This window comes from Megalops cyprinoides, chromosome 2 (assembly GCF_013368585.1).
Source record: "Megalops cyprinoides isolate fMegCyp1 chromosome 2, fMegCyp1.pri, whole genome shotgun sequence".
Lineage (NCBI taxonomy): Eukaryota > Metazoa > Chordata > Actinopteri > Elopiformes > Megalopidae > Megalops > Megalops cyprinoides.
In genome coordinates this window covers 57,036,318-57,049,425 of record NC_050584.1, presented here as the reverse complement: position 1 = coordinate 57,049,425, position 13,108 = coordinate 57,036,318, and the positions used below count along the sequence as shown (strand labels likewise).

General features: G+C 41.9%; 1 protein-coding gene across 1 annotated transcript in view; it reads left to right on the top strand.

Moving 5' to 3' along the window:
• The window catches only part of col11a1a (collagen, type XI, alpha 1a), a 92,021-nt gene that overhangs the window by 31,709 nt on the left and 47,204 nt on the right, over positions 1-13,108 (top strand). Inside the window, exons 13-24 of the mRNA XM_036522192.1 lie at positions 1,958-2,032; positions 3,372-3,455; positions 4,071-4,127; positions 6,204-6,257; positions 6,994-7,047; positions 7,882-7,935; positions 9,090-9,143; positions 10,786-10,839; positions 10,917-10,961; positions 11,844-11,897; positions 11,998-12,042; positions 12,930-12,983. Of these exons, the coding sequence (XP_036378085.1) occupies positions 1,958-2,032; positions 3,372-3,455; positions 4,071-4,127; positions 6,204-6,257; positions 6,994-7,047; positions 7,882-7,935; positions 9,090-9,143; positions 10,786-10,839; positions 10,917-10,961; positions 11,844-11,897; positions 11,998-12,042; positions 12,930-12,983 (684 nt within the window). The remainder of the gene's footprint in view (positions 1-1,957; positions 2,033-3,371; positions 3,456-4,070; positions 4,128-6,203; positions 6,258-6,993; positions 7,048-7,881; positions 7,936-9,089; positions 9,144-10,785; positions 10,840-10,916; positions 10,962-11,843; positions 11,898-11,997; positions 12,043-12,929; positions 12,984-13,108) is intronic.

Genomic DNA, 13,108 nt, shown 5'->3' with positions numbered 1-13,108 from the left:
GCCACACCTCTCATGGACAAAATACATTTATACTCAAAAAACAGAATTTGGACCCAGTGTTGTCTGTGCCAGGGACACTAGCCAGTGTCCCGACCATTAAGTGAATAAATCTGAAACGTTGTTTGCCATATTACATGGTTACCTCCTTATCTGATGGTTTGTCCCCCGTCTGAAATTTGGCTCAGCTGGTGTTTGTCCCCTCTCTGAGGTTTGGCTCAGTTTAAGTCAGAGTAGTGTTTGTCCCCTGTTTGAAGTTTGGCTCAGTCTCCTGTCCACCAGCATTAGAAAATGCATGTGCCCTAGACGGCACCATGTCTGTCATTGGATTTTACTGGATGGATTTTGTCTAGATATCTGGATGGTAAGAGAAATTCAATATGAGTTATCAGATGGTGGTGGAAGCCTTCTGCCCTCCTTACAGCTTGTACACTGTTGGAGTATTTCATCCCAACATACAGATTTGTTTACTTTTTAATTGTATACTGATGTTTTACATGTAGTTAATACACAATATGCAGTATATGTTTGATTAATGAATGCCAGTAGCTGTGCAGTTGTTTGACTGACATGTTGTATGTCTATGTCAATGATATAGAAAACATGTGTAGAATAATGATAGGAATATAGGCAGAATATTCATATTACATATCACATCGAAAGAGGTAAAGTATTGGCAGTATTACAAAATATATAGTGAGTCATACAATTGATATACATCACTGCCATTTACTGACAAAATGATTTGAGATTCATTGAAATGAGAACCGTAGGATGAGTCACATGTTCAAGTAACGTCAATATAATAAATTTTAACAAAATAAATAATCAATTCTGAAATGTTGCTATGCATTTCAACAGAGCATCCTGTGTGTCAGTGCGTGCCAGAGTGCACAGTAAGCGCATTTAGGGCTTATATAGAAAGTCTGTTTTGCCAGTGTGTGCTTTTTGGTTATTTTTCTTGGAAATGCTACAATTGTTTATCAAGTGGCAGTGATCATAATGAGTTGTAGTATATGTGACATACAGCACACAGATACCGCCTGGCACATTGGCGTTAGCTCTGGGGTGAATATAGTGTATGTCTCATAAACAAGGTTGTTTTGTAAGAGTCAGCTAATGATGCTGATCGGCTCTGTGTAAACAAGCCGGGGCCGTATGCTTTGGAACACTGATATGTTTTCAGTGGGGTAACACTTGGGGATTTTTGGATGTCACGGGACATTGACATGAGAGCATATGTGTCTGCATGTATGTGAGGGTGCGTGTTTGAGGCATGTGTGTGCACGTGCATGTGTTTTTCTAGTACATTAGTATTGGTAGGACAGAGAGGCAGTTCAGAAGGGTTCTGTCCTTTTAGGGTTCATCTGTTTCTATGTTTAACATATACTTTACCAAACTTTTTAAATAATTTGAAAATAATATTGAAATTGAAAGTTAATATATGTAGTCAGAATCTGGTTTTATGAATTGAGGAAACATTGGAGAGTGATGTCACCAAAGGGCATGCTCATGGGTTCAGGTGGTTTATAGCTGTTTTGTCCCCAAACAACTTGCTTTGATGAAGCTGAGTAAAGCCAGCCAGTAAAGGCCATTTGGTTTCTGTAAAAATCCTATATCTTCCTGCATCAGGGCACTTGTTTTTAAATGTATTGAAACACTACACTAAGTATAGATATTATGTTGAAAAAGTATTGTTTTCATTACCTAGTGGTTTAGAATATTGTCAAGGTAGATTTCAAGATAGTCCATATCCTGTCTAAGTGGAAGCATGTCCCCTCATTTCTGCATAAAGAAATGTAATTACAGTACAGAATTGTTAAGGTGGAGGTGGTGCTGTTATTGGGTCCCCCCATTCCCCCCCCCCCCCCCTACTCTGCGTGGCAAGTCCTTACCTGGTTGCTGTCAGCTCTAATGGATTGCTTTGTGATTTCTCTCTTTCTCTCTCTGTCTCCCTCAGGGTCCCGCGGGCCGTGCTGGCCTTCCAGGAGCAGACGGTTTGCCAGGTCCTCCGGGCACCATGCTGATGCTGCCAGTATGTCCCTCTACCACGCTGGCCTCCGTGCTCCCATGCCCTGGCCAGAATGGCTGAAAGCCTATTGTTTCTGTCCTGTCTCTCTCTGTCTTCCACAAATAGCTCATTATGACATTGGCTGATCTTGCACAAATTTGGCACGCTTTATTTTGCAACAGTAAAATAATTTTCCATCACCTTAGGTCCAAGGCCATCTCTAGTTTTGACTGCATTTTTCACAGATTTCTCGCCAATCACGTAACTGGTGTCACATTTGGCTTGTTGAGCAGGCATACGCTGTCATAAACTGCATCCCATGGCTCCTGGGCCCTGTCCATGCTAAGCCACATTTCTTCCTTGGAACTAGTACATTTGTTACCCGTAATGTCTAGATGCATGTGATATTGCGGTGGCAGTGTGGCATAGTGGTTAAGGAGCAGGACTCGTAACTGAAAGGTTGCAGGTTCAATCCCCACTGGGACACTGCTGCTGTACCCTTGGGTAAGGTACTTAACCCATGATTGCCTCAGTGAATATATCCAGCTGTCTAAATGGATAACATTGTACAGAACTATAACCTAATTTAAGTTGCTTTGGATAAAAGCGTCTGCTAAATGTAAATATTGCGCTCTTCTTGACCTTCACAAGTAATATGAATTATGGAAGGCAATTTTTTCACACATGACATTAACTTTTGACAGTATTCATTTATTTTACTTGGCACATTTATATGGACCTGGATTGTGTAAAAGCAACCAAACTGCTCTTAGTGGCTTGTCGTGGTCCCTGACCATACCCAGCTATTCCCAATATGGTAAATACTACTACTGTCTCTACAGTACAGTGAGAGGATTTTGTTTATTTGTGTTAGCATCAACTCATTCAGTTAATTTTTGCCACATTTCTCATTCTCAGGATTGCCTCTGAGTCTATTCTTGACCACAGCTCAGTCGCCAGGAATTTGCCTTACTCTTCTCTGCAAGCTGTAATATGAACATCATTTCCATTTGAAGGAAATGACAGAAATCATACCCCTTTTTAAAGAGCTAGCACAATGTTCCCTGTGATCATTTAACCTGTACAGTGCAAGCAGTCGAATTGCTATCCACAACGACAGTAAGGAACCACCATTGAGGTGCAACACAGCCCCACTCTCCTTTGTAAAAGCAGCCCTCTCCTAAGGTCTGACTGTCCTCATTGGAAGTGTGAGCAATGAATGCCTGTGGGGGCGATAAGCCCTCAGCATTGGGGACTGTGTGGGAGACGCCGTCGGGCGGAGCGGCGTGTGTATGGGGTGCAAGTCTGACATCGCGGGTGTGTTCCCCCCAGAGTGAGAAAGACATGTGCTTCTGCTCGACAGTTCCGCTTCGGTGGCGACGGCGAGAAGGGCCCGGTGGTGTCAGCCCAGGAGGCGCAGGCACAGGCCATCCTATCCCAGGCCAGGGTGAGTACGGGAAGCAGCTGCTCAGGGCAGTCCCACCTCGGGGGGGGGGGGGGGGGGGGGGGGGGCTTTTATTACCGTCGGGCAGGTTTGTTCAACCCCGGCTGTGCTATAACGAGTCACACCAAGGGATCCGGGAAGGCGGCCTGTTTGGACAGATGTAGGACGCAGTTAAAAATACCAGGGGGGTTCACGACCCACATGTGGCCGAAGGAACAGGTGCCAGAGGCTAGGGGGAAGTGTGAAAACAGACAGGGCTGGCCTTGATTTTCAGTCTCTGGGTCAGCATTCACCACTAACTTGGGAAGCATCACTTTTAGAAAATAATTAGCAAATTGTTGATTCATTCATAAATGAATTAATTGTTATAATGATGATATTATTATTATTATTATTATTAATAATAAACAAAAATATGTTGACAGTTATATGGTAGTGCTATTCAAATCTACGGTTTCACTGATTTTGAGTCATCAGAATGATTGTTGCTGAGCCAGTCATTGTCTGAACTTTAGCTGGGCAGAACTGTGTGAAAACTATGTTTTTGTGATATGTAAAGCATGTGAATGTGTGAGGCAATGTGGCTCCCGACTGATGTCTTGTTACATAATCCCACAGCTTGCAATGCGAGGTCCTCCAGGTCCCATGGGTCTGACAGGAAGATCTGGGCCTGTGGTAAGTTTTTCACCCCTTTAGAGAAAAGATTTCCCCCAGAGCCTGCTGATGATGAGAAATACAGCGCCTTTAACCTCCCCAAAACCATGAAACCCTTTCCAGCTCTCCCACTGTGCTATTCTCAAACTGTACTCAGTGGTGAAAACAGGTTTAAATTATTACCTCCCAACACACACACACACACACGCACGCGCGCGCACAGCTCAGATTCTGGTAATGTTAATATAAGCTGAAGTCTATAACCTCAGGGGTTCAAGAAACAGCAGTACCATAAAAAATCAAGGAATCAAAGTGAGCTGATACATTCACTCAGTGCTGCTGTTCATATTAAAATGCACATGTCAAATACAAATGTACACCTGGATCCTTCAACCATCACAATGTTGTACTAATTATTCATTACATATGAGGACATGTACAGTACAACATTTGCTGTACTCATGCACTGTAAGTACAAGTCTTTAGATTGTTATAGATGTGATTGTGATATAGATGTGTTGTGATAGATTGTTTCAGGTAGCAGACTGTGGCCGTTGATCAGTATACACCTGAAGCAGGTGTATTTCCTTTCCCTGTCCTGTTGTCCTGCTGAACATTCCACAGTTTTCCTCCAGCGTTATTAGGCTGTTCTAGCTCTCATCAGCCCAATAGCTGACCTAATGGCTATCCTATCTCTTTGTCTCATCTCTCTACCCCCACTGCCAGAAGAAAAGTGTTCCCTCTCTGTCAGCTGGCTCCTAGGACTTGTTGATACTTGATCTTCCATTTAACTTGAGGCTAGGCATTTTGGGACAAGCAAGCCAGATTCTTTCCAGTGAGGTTGAGGTCTTTATGACGCAGGGCAGGGTTATAAAGAGAATGTGCATGGTAGATAATGTTTTAGTTGGAGCTACTTTGTACCATTCTCCTTATATGTTTTCATCCTGATATATCAGCCCTCCAATCTCATTTTACTGGTAAAATGATGAAAGATATCCATTTCAATTGTTTTTATGTATTTTTTTATATAATTTTCAGAGCTTGTAAATGTTTTTTCTTGGTAGACTCAACTTTTAGCATTTTCCACAAGTGCATCATATTTTTTACTTGAACCCTGAAGCAACACTGTAGATTATGCAATGGCAAAAAAGGGAAAAGCCATGGCACATTCTTTCAGCCTCAGTTGAAAACCAAGGCAGTGACAGAACATAAACAGTTCTTTAGTGTGGGGGCAGGTCTCCTAAATTGCATATGATAACTATGTTTCCTGAGAGAAAATTAACCACACCTGTGACAATGGCAGTCTAGCATATAACTAACTGCCATGATATGTTTCAGAACTCTTAGGAAATGCAAAATTTTAAGACTTCAGAGAATAATTCATACCATTTTTGAAGCAGATGTTGTGGCTATAATTGTCAAATAACTACCTATGAATTTTCAGAGAAATGATTAAAATAGCAGGGTACATAGTGTATAATTTCTGTGCTACCACACATGTAACCTGGTATTGAAGAGTTTTACGTTAAAATAATTGATAGATATATAGATCAAGTGAAGTGGGTCTCAATGAGGTTGAAAATGAAGTGGTTTTATTTTTTATACTCAGGAATGTCTATTTTCATGCTTACAATATTTTTGATTATTTGAAGTTTCTAACACAAGGGGGTGCTAGAGATGAATAATAGACAAGGTACATCCTTGTGCACTTGGTTTAATTTTGCTGATGCTTTTAGCAATCAAAGAGCCTTTTATTTTTGGTTTTATTGCATTTACACATGAAATACTCATGTATAATAATGCACACAATAAGCACTTATCAGAATTAGGAAATGTTCTTCAATACTTTCTGATCTTAGTAGATGTTGGCCTCAAGGATGTATAACTGCAGAGCCTGTGAAATATCGCCACCTGCTGTTTATTTGTATATCATCATTAGTGTATTTCTAGTGTACATGAACATCAATTGCTAAACCAATGAACATAATAAGTGACTTGCAGTCTGAACAGCATCTCTTCTAGTCAATGATCTTTAACCCCACTACTCCTGAATGGATGAGAAAGCTGGTTATTTATCTCTCTCTTGCATCCTCCTAGGGTCTTCCTGGTCCTTCTGGTCTTAAAGGTGACGGTGGCGATCCAGGACCTCAGGTAAGAGGCATTCAGGCACTGTGTCACTGAGCACACCTGCAGATCAGTCAGGGCAGGCACATAACCACCTACATTCAGATACATGGCAAAGAAAGACCCTGCACAGGAAAAGCACCAACATTCAGATACATGTCAAATGACCCACCCATAGCACAGTCGCAGTCTAATAGTTTTCATTCATAAAGTACAGTCAAGAACACCTGTGTACAGCACATTCATAGTCTGCTAGTACTTCATGGTTAATGGATAGGAAAAATTCCTGTGTTCAGATACATGTCATGTAACTAACATACAGAACAGTCACAGTCTTATAGTGCTGTACAGTTAATCTACAGGTAAAAGGCACCTGCAGTGAAACGCGTGTCAAAGAGTTCACATGCATTTGTTCAAAGAAAGCTTTTACCTCAGGGTGTAAATGAAACTTTACACAGAAATGAAAGCAGTTGTTTTGATTGGGATCTTGCAATAAAAAAGCAGTATTGTCAGACATAGAATGAGTAAAATGAATACTTGCAACAGAGACTAGAGATTTTAGTCAAGTTTACCTAGCCAGATATGCATGCACTTAAAGTGTCTGTCTCTACTCTCTTCTGACAATAGATTATACAAAAAATGTGAAGCTTCTCCAGAGTTTTTATCAAAGAATAAACAAAGAGGGAATTCATAGCGGAGGGATGCTGGCTCGGCAAACAATAGGGCACTGTGACTCAGCTGATTGATGCGCTGTCTGTTGTAGGGTCCCAGGGGTGTTCAAGGTCCTCCAGGTCAAGTCGGAAAACCTGGAAAACGGGTAAGTGTGTGTGTGTGTGTGTGTGTGTGTGTGTGTGTGTACATGTGTGTGTGCCTGTGAGTGAGTGTGCCTGGGCATGTGTCTGTGAGTGTGTGTGACCGAGTGTAAGAAATGTTATGGGAGTGTGTGAATGTGTGTATGTATATGTGTGTGTGTGTATGTGTGTGTGTGTGTGTGTTTGTTTGTTTTTGTTTTTAACTAAATACATTTATTTAAGCTCAAAACCAAAACTGCATATGGATTCCTGTGGCTGGCCAGAGGAGAGGAAACAGCCTACAAACAAAGGCCAAACATGTGTCAAAATGCCAGATCAATTTTCCAATAATTCTGTGGGAAATTGGTTCTGAATTCACCTAATCTGTATGAAAGTGCTAATTCTGGCAACCTTGTAAAGGACTGTATTGAATAATGCCTGTTACTCCAGGTGGATGCCTGGCCACCCATACACAAGCCATCAATCTGCCCTCCCACCAAAGCCAATGAAGCCCTCTGAATAGGCTTGGCTTGGATTTCAAAATAAAGGATTTTAACCACACAAAAGACCTTTCGTGGCAAGAAAGACCTCCCATACGCTAATTGCGTAACTCACCTGCCATTTCCAAATCTGGAATGATACACAAAATAAACCCTTCAAAGTAGTTCCCAATGTCTCATTCACACATTAGTGCATGAGAAAATGTGAAAGGTTTTTTTTTAGCCACATCACTAATACTTTGCAGCTTAGAGACATGTCTAGTGAATGTTTTGTCTTATATCACTAACAAGCTGCAGCTTAGCACTTTGTCTAGTGTGTTTTTTAATCTCAGATGCATTTGTTTTGACTGATTCTGAAAGGGTCGAGCAGGAGCTGACGGAGCCAGGGGAATGCCAGGTGAATCGGGAGCCAAGGTAAGACAGCTGTCTCGCCCCTGCTTCTTCTGGTGCAGGTGACCCTCCCCATTTGCTGATTTGCTGTTTGTGGTTTTGAACACAAGCTCCAGGGAGCACTCCCTCTTTCCAGGCCGCTTATCCAGTCTGTTCACGCAATGTGATACCACTTTGCTACATCGCTTGTCTTGGTACAGCAGTTTATGGAACATGCTGTAGAAATATTACAAGACATCTAAAAGAAAACAAGAACTAGTGCAATGAGTAGTTGACAGGCTAAAGCAAAAACAAGGGCCTTTTAGGAAGACAGTCTGTTATCATTGGGAGCCTTTTTTATCATTGTTATATTTTCCATAATTATTACTGTTAAGTCTAGTGCTAATTTATTCACCATTTATTTAATATATTGCATGTATGTTGCGTGAATGCAGAAATGTATATATTTTTCAAGTGTACATTGCAATATAACATCATTTTATATTAGACGTGATTGTTTTGCATTGGGAGCAAATCTCCTTTACATTTAAGGCTTTACTAATAATTCAGTAGATATCAGCAACTATCTCCATTATGCTGCGTTTTAACCGAACGCAATGCGAAATTTACAAGCGAGGTGAATGCATGACAAGTCAATGGCAGGAGACGAACGGGTGGAGTTAATCGCGGCGAAACTGCGAGCGATGTGAAATGGCCGGAATGAGCCTTTGCTTGAGTTAAAAAATGTTCAACTCGAGTGAAAATCTCGCCTGGCAAAAGCCAATCACCTTCAAGTAGGGCTAGAAGCCACACCCCCTTTCCAGAAATCTCTTCAGCAACCTGCTAGCAGTGTTGTTGCAATTAAACATGTTTGCTGTGACGTGGCGCGAAAGTAGGTTGTTCATTTTTCAGGCATACGATCAAACCCGCGCGAGGAAAGTGAAGCGAAATTCAATGGGTTTTGCATTCAGTTAAAACGCAGCTTTAGAGCATATCCTCTTCCAGGGTGTCCTGTATATTCCATAAACCAATAGTTCAGTAACATGCCTGCAATGTTATGCTGCCCTGCAGATGAGCATCTGTGTAAAGTCAGTAGAACTGTACAGCTGAATAGTTGAGTCTCTGCACAGGTAGAGATGCATTCAGCTCCCCTTTACATGCACTGAGCACTGAGCACTGTGCCATTCCTTCACTGACAGGGTGACAGAGGCTTTGATGGACTTCCTGGTCTTCCTGGCGAGAAGGGCCACAGAGTAAGTACTTGTTTGGTCATAAGGGTCAGGACAGTAACAGACACAGGTACCCCAGCAGTCCAAAAGTAAGTCACAGTCCTAAAAAGTTCATGGTTCAGGTGTTTCATTACGGTTTCCCAGAAGACACTGCAGCAAATGATGACAGGAGAGGAGAGGACAGAAAGATTGAGCAAGGGTTCAATATGTGAGCCATGAGTCCCAGCAAACTGATGTAGATGATATACTTATACTATTATTAACAAGCTGCTTCAGCCAGTCTCTGTTTTCCCTGTGAAAGTGGTTCCTAGGGTCTGTAAGACACTTGAAAGGCCTTCATCTTGTGGGAGGGCGCTGGTGCTTTAGGCTTGTCTTTTCACATGAATCATTGTTACCCCATCCTGAGAACGCATGATGCAAATGTTTATCCCTTGTGTTTCAAGACGGCGTAAAACCAGGAGCACTCAACAAGGAACAAATACATGGCCCTTCACCTTTTATGATTCCTAGAACCATTAAATTAGTATTTTGCATTGCTGAACCATTTGTCTCTCATTTTCTGGGTCTCTAGATTGAGAGTTAGGTTACAGGTAACCTTGAGTAGCTCATTCAGCTTTGAAACAATGGCCCCAAACATACATCTGGGGTATTGCAAAGCCATGCCATATGTTTTCAAAACAGTGGGCTTTGCTGCTGTTCATATTCGAAGATTTGAGAAAATAAATCTGGATCAAAATAGTCAGATAATAATAGGGTATACATTCTTATAGTTCCACCAAACAATGGAAGAGTTTTTCTGTATGAAGTAAGTGGAATTTGGAATTTATTGGATTACATTTCAAAACACTAATGGCTGTTCTGGCAAAATGTCTCACATTTTGCAGTTCTCTTAAAACTATGCTTAAAATGTTTAAATTTTCTTATTTAGCAGACACTTTTTTCCAGAGTGACTTATAAAGTAAGAGTACAGACATACATTTAGTTATAACTAGATTGTTATAATAAGAAAGGTAGATTTTTAAAATGAAAGCCTTCAAATGACTGGGTCATCTTGTGCAATAGTGTTCCCACAAAAGAAGAGATTGGGGTTGAAAAGGTTAATTGGGTATAACAGGATATCTGTAGTCTACTTGGGTCTCATGCCATAAGATTTATGAAATTTAGAGGAGGGCGTGCACATCTCAAAATGCAATTTGTCTCCCAGGAGATTGAGATTACAAACCTGAGCACATTCAGTTTCAGCCTCATGTTCATGTGCTCTCCGGCACGTTCCCGGCAGGGCGTGTGCAGCTGGGTTTCTGTTAAAACGGGCTTTCAAAGAGAGGAACCAAGCTAGGGCTGCATTAGGAGGGTGAGCCACAAAGAGAGACGGACAAGGCCCCAGATCACAGGGAGGATATTTCCAGTTTCTGCGCTGAGCTCCTAATCCTGCTCGGGGTAATTACAGACCACTGCTCAGAAGACCAAGGCAGAAAGGAGCTATAAATAGTGGTTATGAACCCAAACGCTACTGTAGGCCTGATCCGGTAGCCATGATAATAATACATCTCTCTCCCTCCCTCTCTCTCTCTCTCTCTCTCTCTCTTCCTCTCTCTCTCTCTTTCTCACCCCCCCCCCCCCCCCCCCCCCCCCCCCCTCCCCCTGCCCCCCTTTCTCTGTTTGACAGGGAGAAACTGGTCCAGCAGGGCCACCTGGAGCACCTGGCGAGGATGGCCAGAGAGTGAGTACCCCCTATGCCCCTCACCCATTCCCACTCCATCCAGGGCAGACAACTGACCTTTCTCATTGTGCCCGCAGGGAGAGGACGGAGAGATCGGGCCAAGGGGACTTCCTGGAGAGAGCGTAAGCAATTTCTGCTCGGAAGGCTTGTCGAAGCGTCACTTTCTCGCAGCTGGATCGAAAGGGACAGCTCTGGCAGCTCGTTTAAACTGACATCATGATACCACTGCCTCTGGCTCTTTTCATTGTTGCCGCATTGTGAAACGTTGTGCTCTGCCATTTGGCATCTGTTAATCGCTCATTTTTTGGCGAAGTTATTTCTGGTGAGGGTCAATGTTTCTAAGCATTGGAAATTATGTTTGGCATATGAGCCATGTTTTATTATTAAGCTGAAACTCACTAATTGCAATTTTGACTGCTTTTTAGATGTGATTCAGTGCCTTAGAAGATTATTTGTTTCTGATCAGTTAAATGGCCCTCTCGGTAACATACAAAACATCATATACTGAATGGTGTTCTGGATTTCTGATAATGGTTTTACTTCATTGCCACAACTGAAGTGAATTACAACACCATTTAAACAATTACAAAGGCATTTGTAAAAAGCATGAAAGGGCACATTGAATTAACAAATGAATGATTTGAATCATTTTAGATATAAAGTGGTTCAATTAAATTAAGCACACTAATGTGATTAATGTATGTTCCAAACAGATGAAATGAATGTGATCCCTCTTTTAAGAACTTCCAAAGTAAAATAGATGAGGTTTTCTCTGTTGGCACCCAGATCATCTTTTTCTTGTGCTGCTCCTATGTAACCACTAGAGGGCAGAGTTTCCTAACTGGATTGTTATTATATTGTGTCATTTGGTGAGTGTTGAATCACCATCAAACAACTTCATTCAGCGGACTTTTCCTTTTTCATTTTTCAGTTATTTTGAGTCATTTTTCTGTTTTGCGATATACTGGATGACTAATTAACCTTTCTGTTTCCTTTGTAATTAGGGTCCAAGAGGGTTGCTGGGTCCTAGAGGACCTCCCGGTCCACCTGGACAGCCTGTATGTGCTTTTCAGTAATATTGGTGTCAAATTTTGTACCCTTCATAGAGCAACGTGTCATTATTGAATGTCTTATTGTATTTGTTTTGGATTTCCACAGGGTGTTGCTGGTGTTGATGGCCCTCCTGGTCCAAAAGGGAACATGGTAGGAACCATGTAACCAGTGTTTTTTCCCACCAGTAAAATACACCAGCACATTTAGACTTTATCATGCACTGTGAGGTAGAATACTACCATTTATCATATGATGTAGCATGTTCCACTACAGCATTTTTTTTTCATTTGTCATCACTTTCTGCAGAAGGAGGTAAATTACTATGAAAAGCACTGCTTTGGTCTGATACAGTATTTCACCCGTTTGAACCTCACAGCTGTGAAGGTCAAAGGTCAGATTTACCTCTAAGCACAAGTGGAACACAGGTGGAGTGAGATCATCTTGGCTGAAGAGCATACGGGCACTAACAATACCAAGCACACTTTCTATTCCGATGAAACATACGCACACTGTAATAGCACACGCATGTACACACACACACACACACACACAAATACACAAACACATTGCCATCAATGTGCTTACACAGCATGAGATTTTGGATGATAACAAGTTTAACCGGATAATTTTAGTCTGCCTGAATGAAACGTGACAGTGCATCAATATGGGTGAGTGCAAAATTAGGTGAATACAAATTGAGATCAGATCATTGCAGAGATAATGCACAGAGGTGACAGCCATCTATTGCCTTTGTACTCCACTGTAATCTGCTGTCATATTAGTGTGACATTTTGCTCATCCTTTCTCTTTATCGTGACACTCACGCTCAATTAACCCATTGAACTTCGAAACGGCTACAACATTCTTTCTGAGTCGTGCAAAATTCATTCAGAATCACTTTTATATGTTCACCAATGTGTTGTTATATCACTGACCAAAGCCAATAGGCCCAGGAGACCTTTCCCTTATTGAACTGAGTGGATACTTTCTGGGAGGTGATGGGGATGAAGTCCAACTCTGCGTCTTTCTTCCCATAGGGACCTCAAGGAGAACCTGGGCCTCCAGGCCAGCAGGGAATCCCGGGCACTCAGGTGAGTGTCGGAATGGCGTGTTCTAGTGTGCAGGCCATCTGCCCTGTTTGGTTTTTCCTTCTGATACCTGCTTTTATTTGTGTGGAACAGCAGTGACTAGAACAGCGCTGTGACTTTCTTCTCCA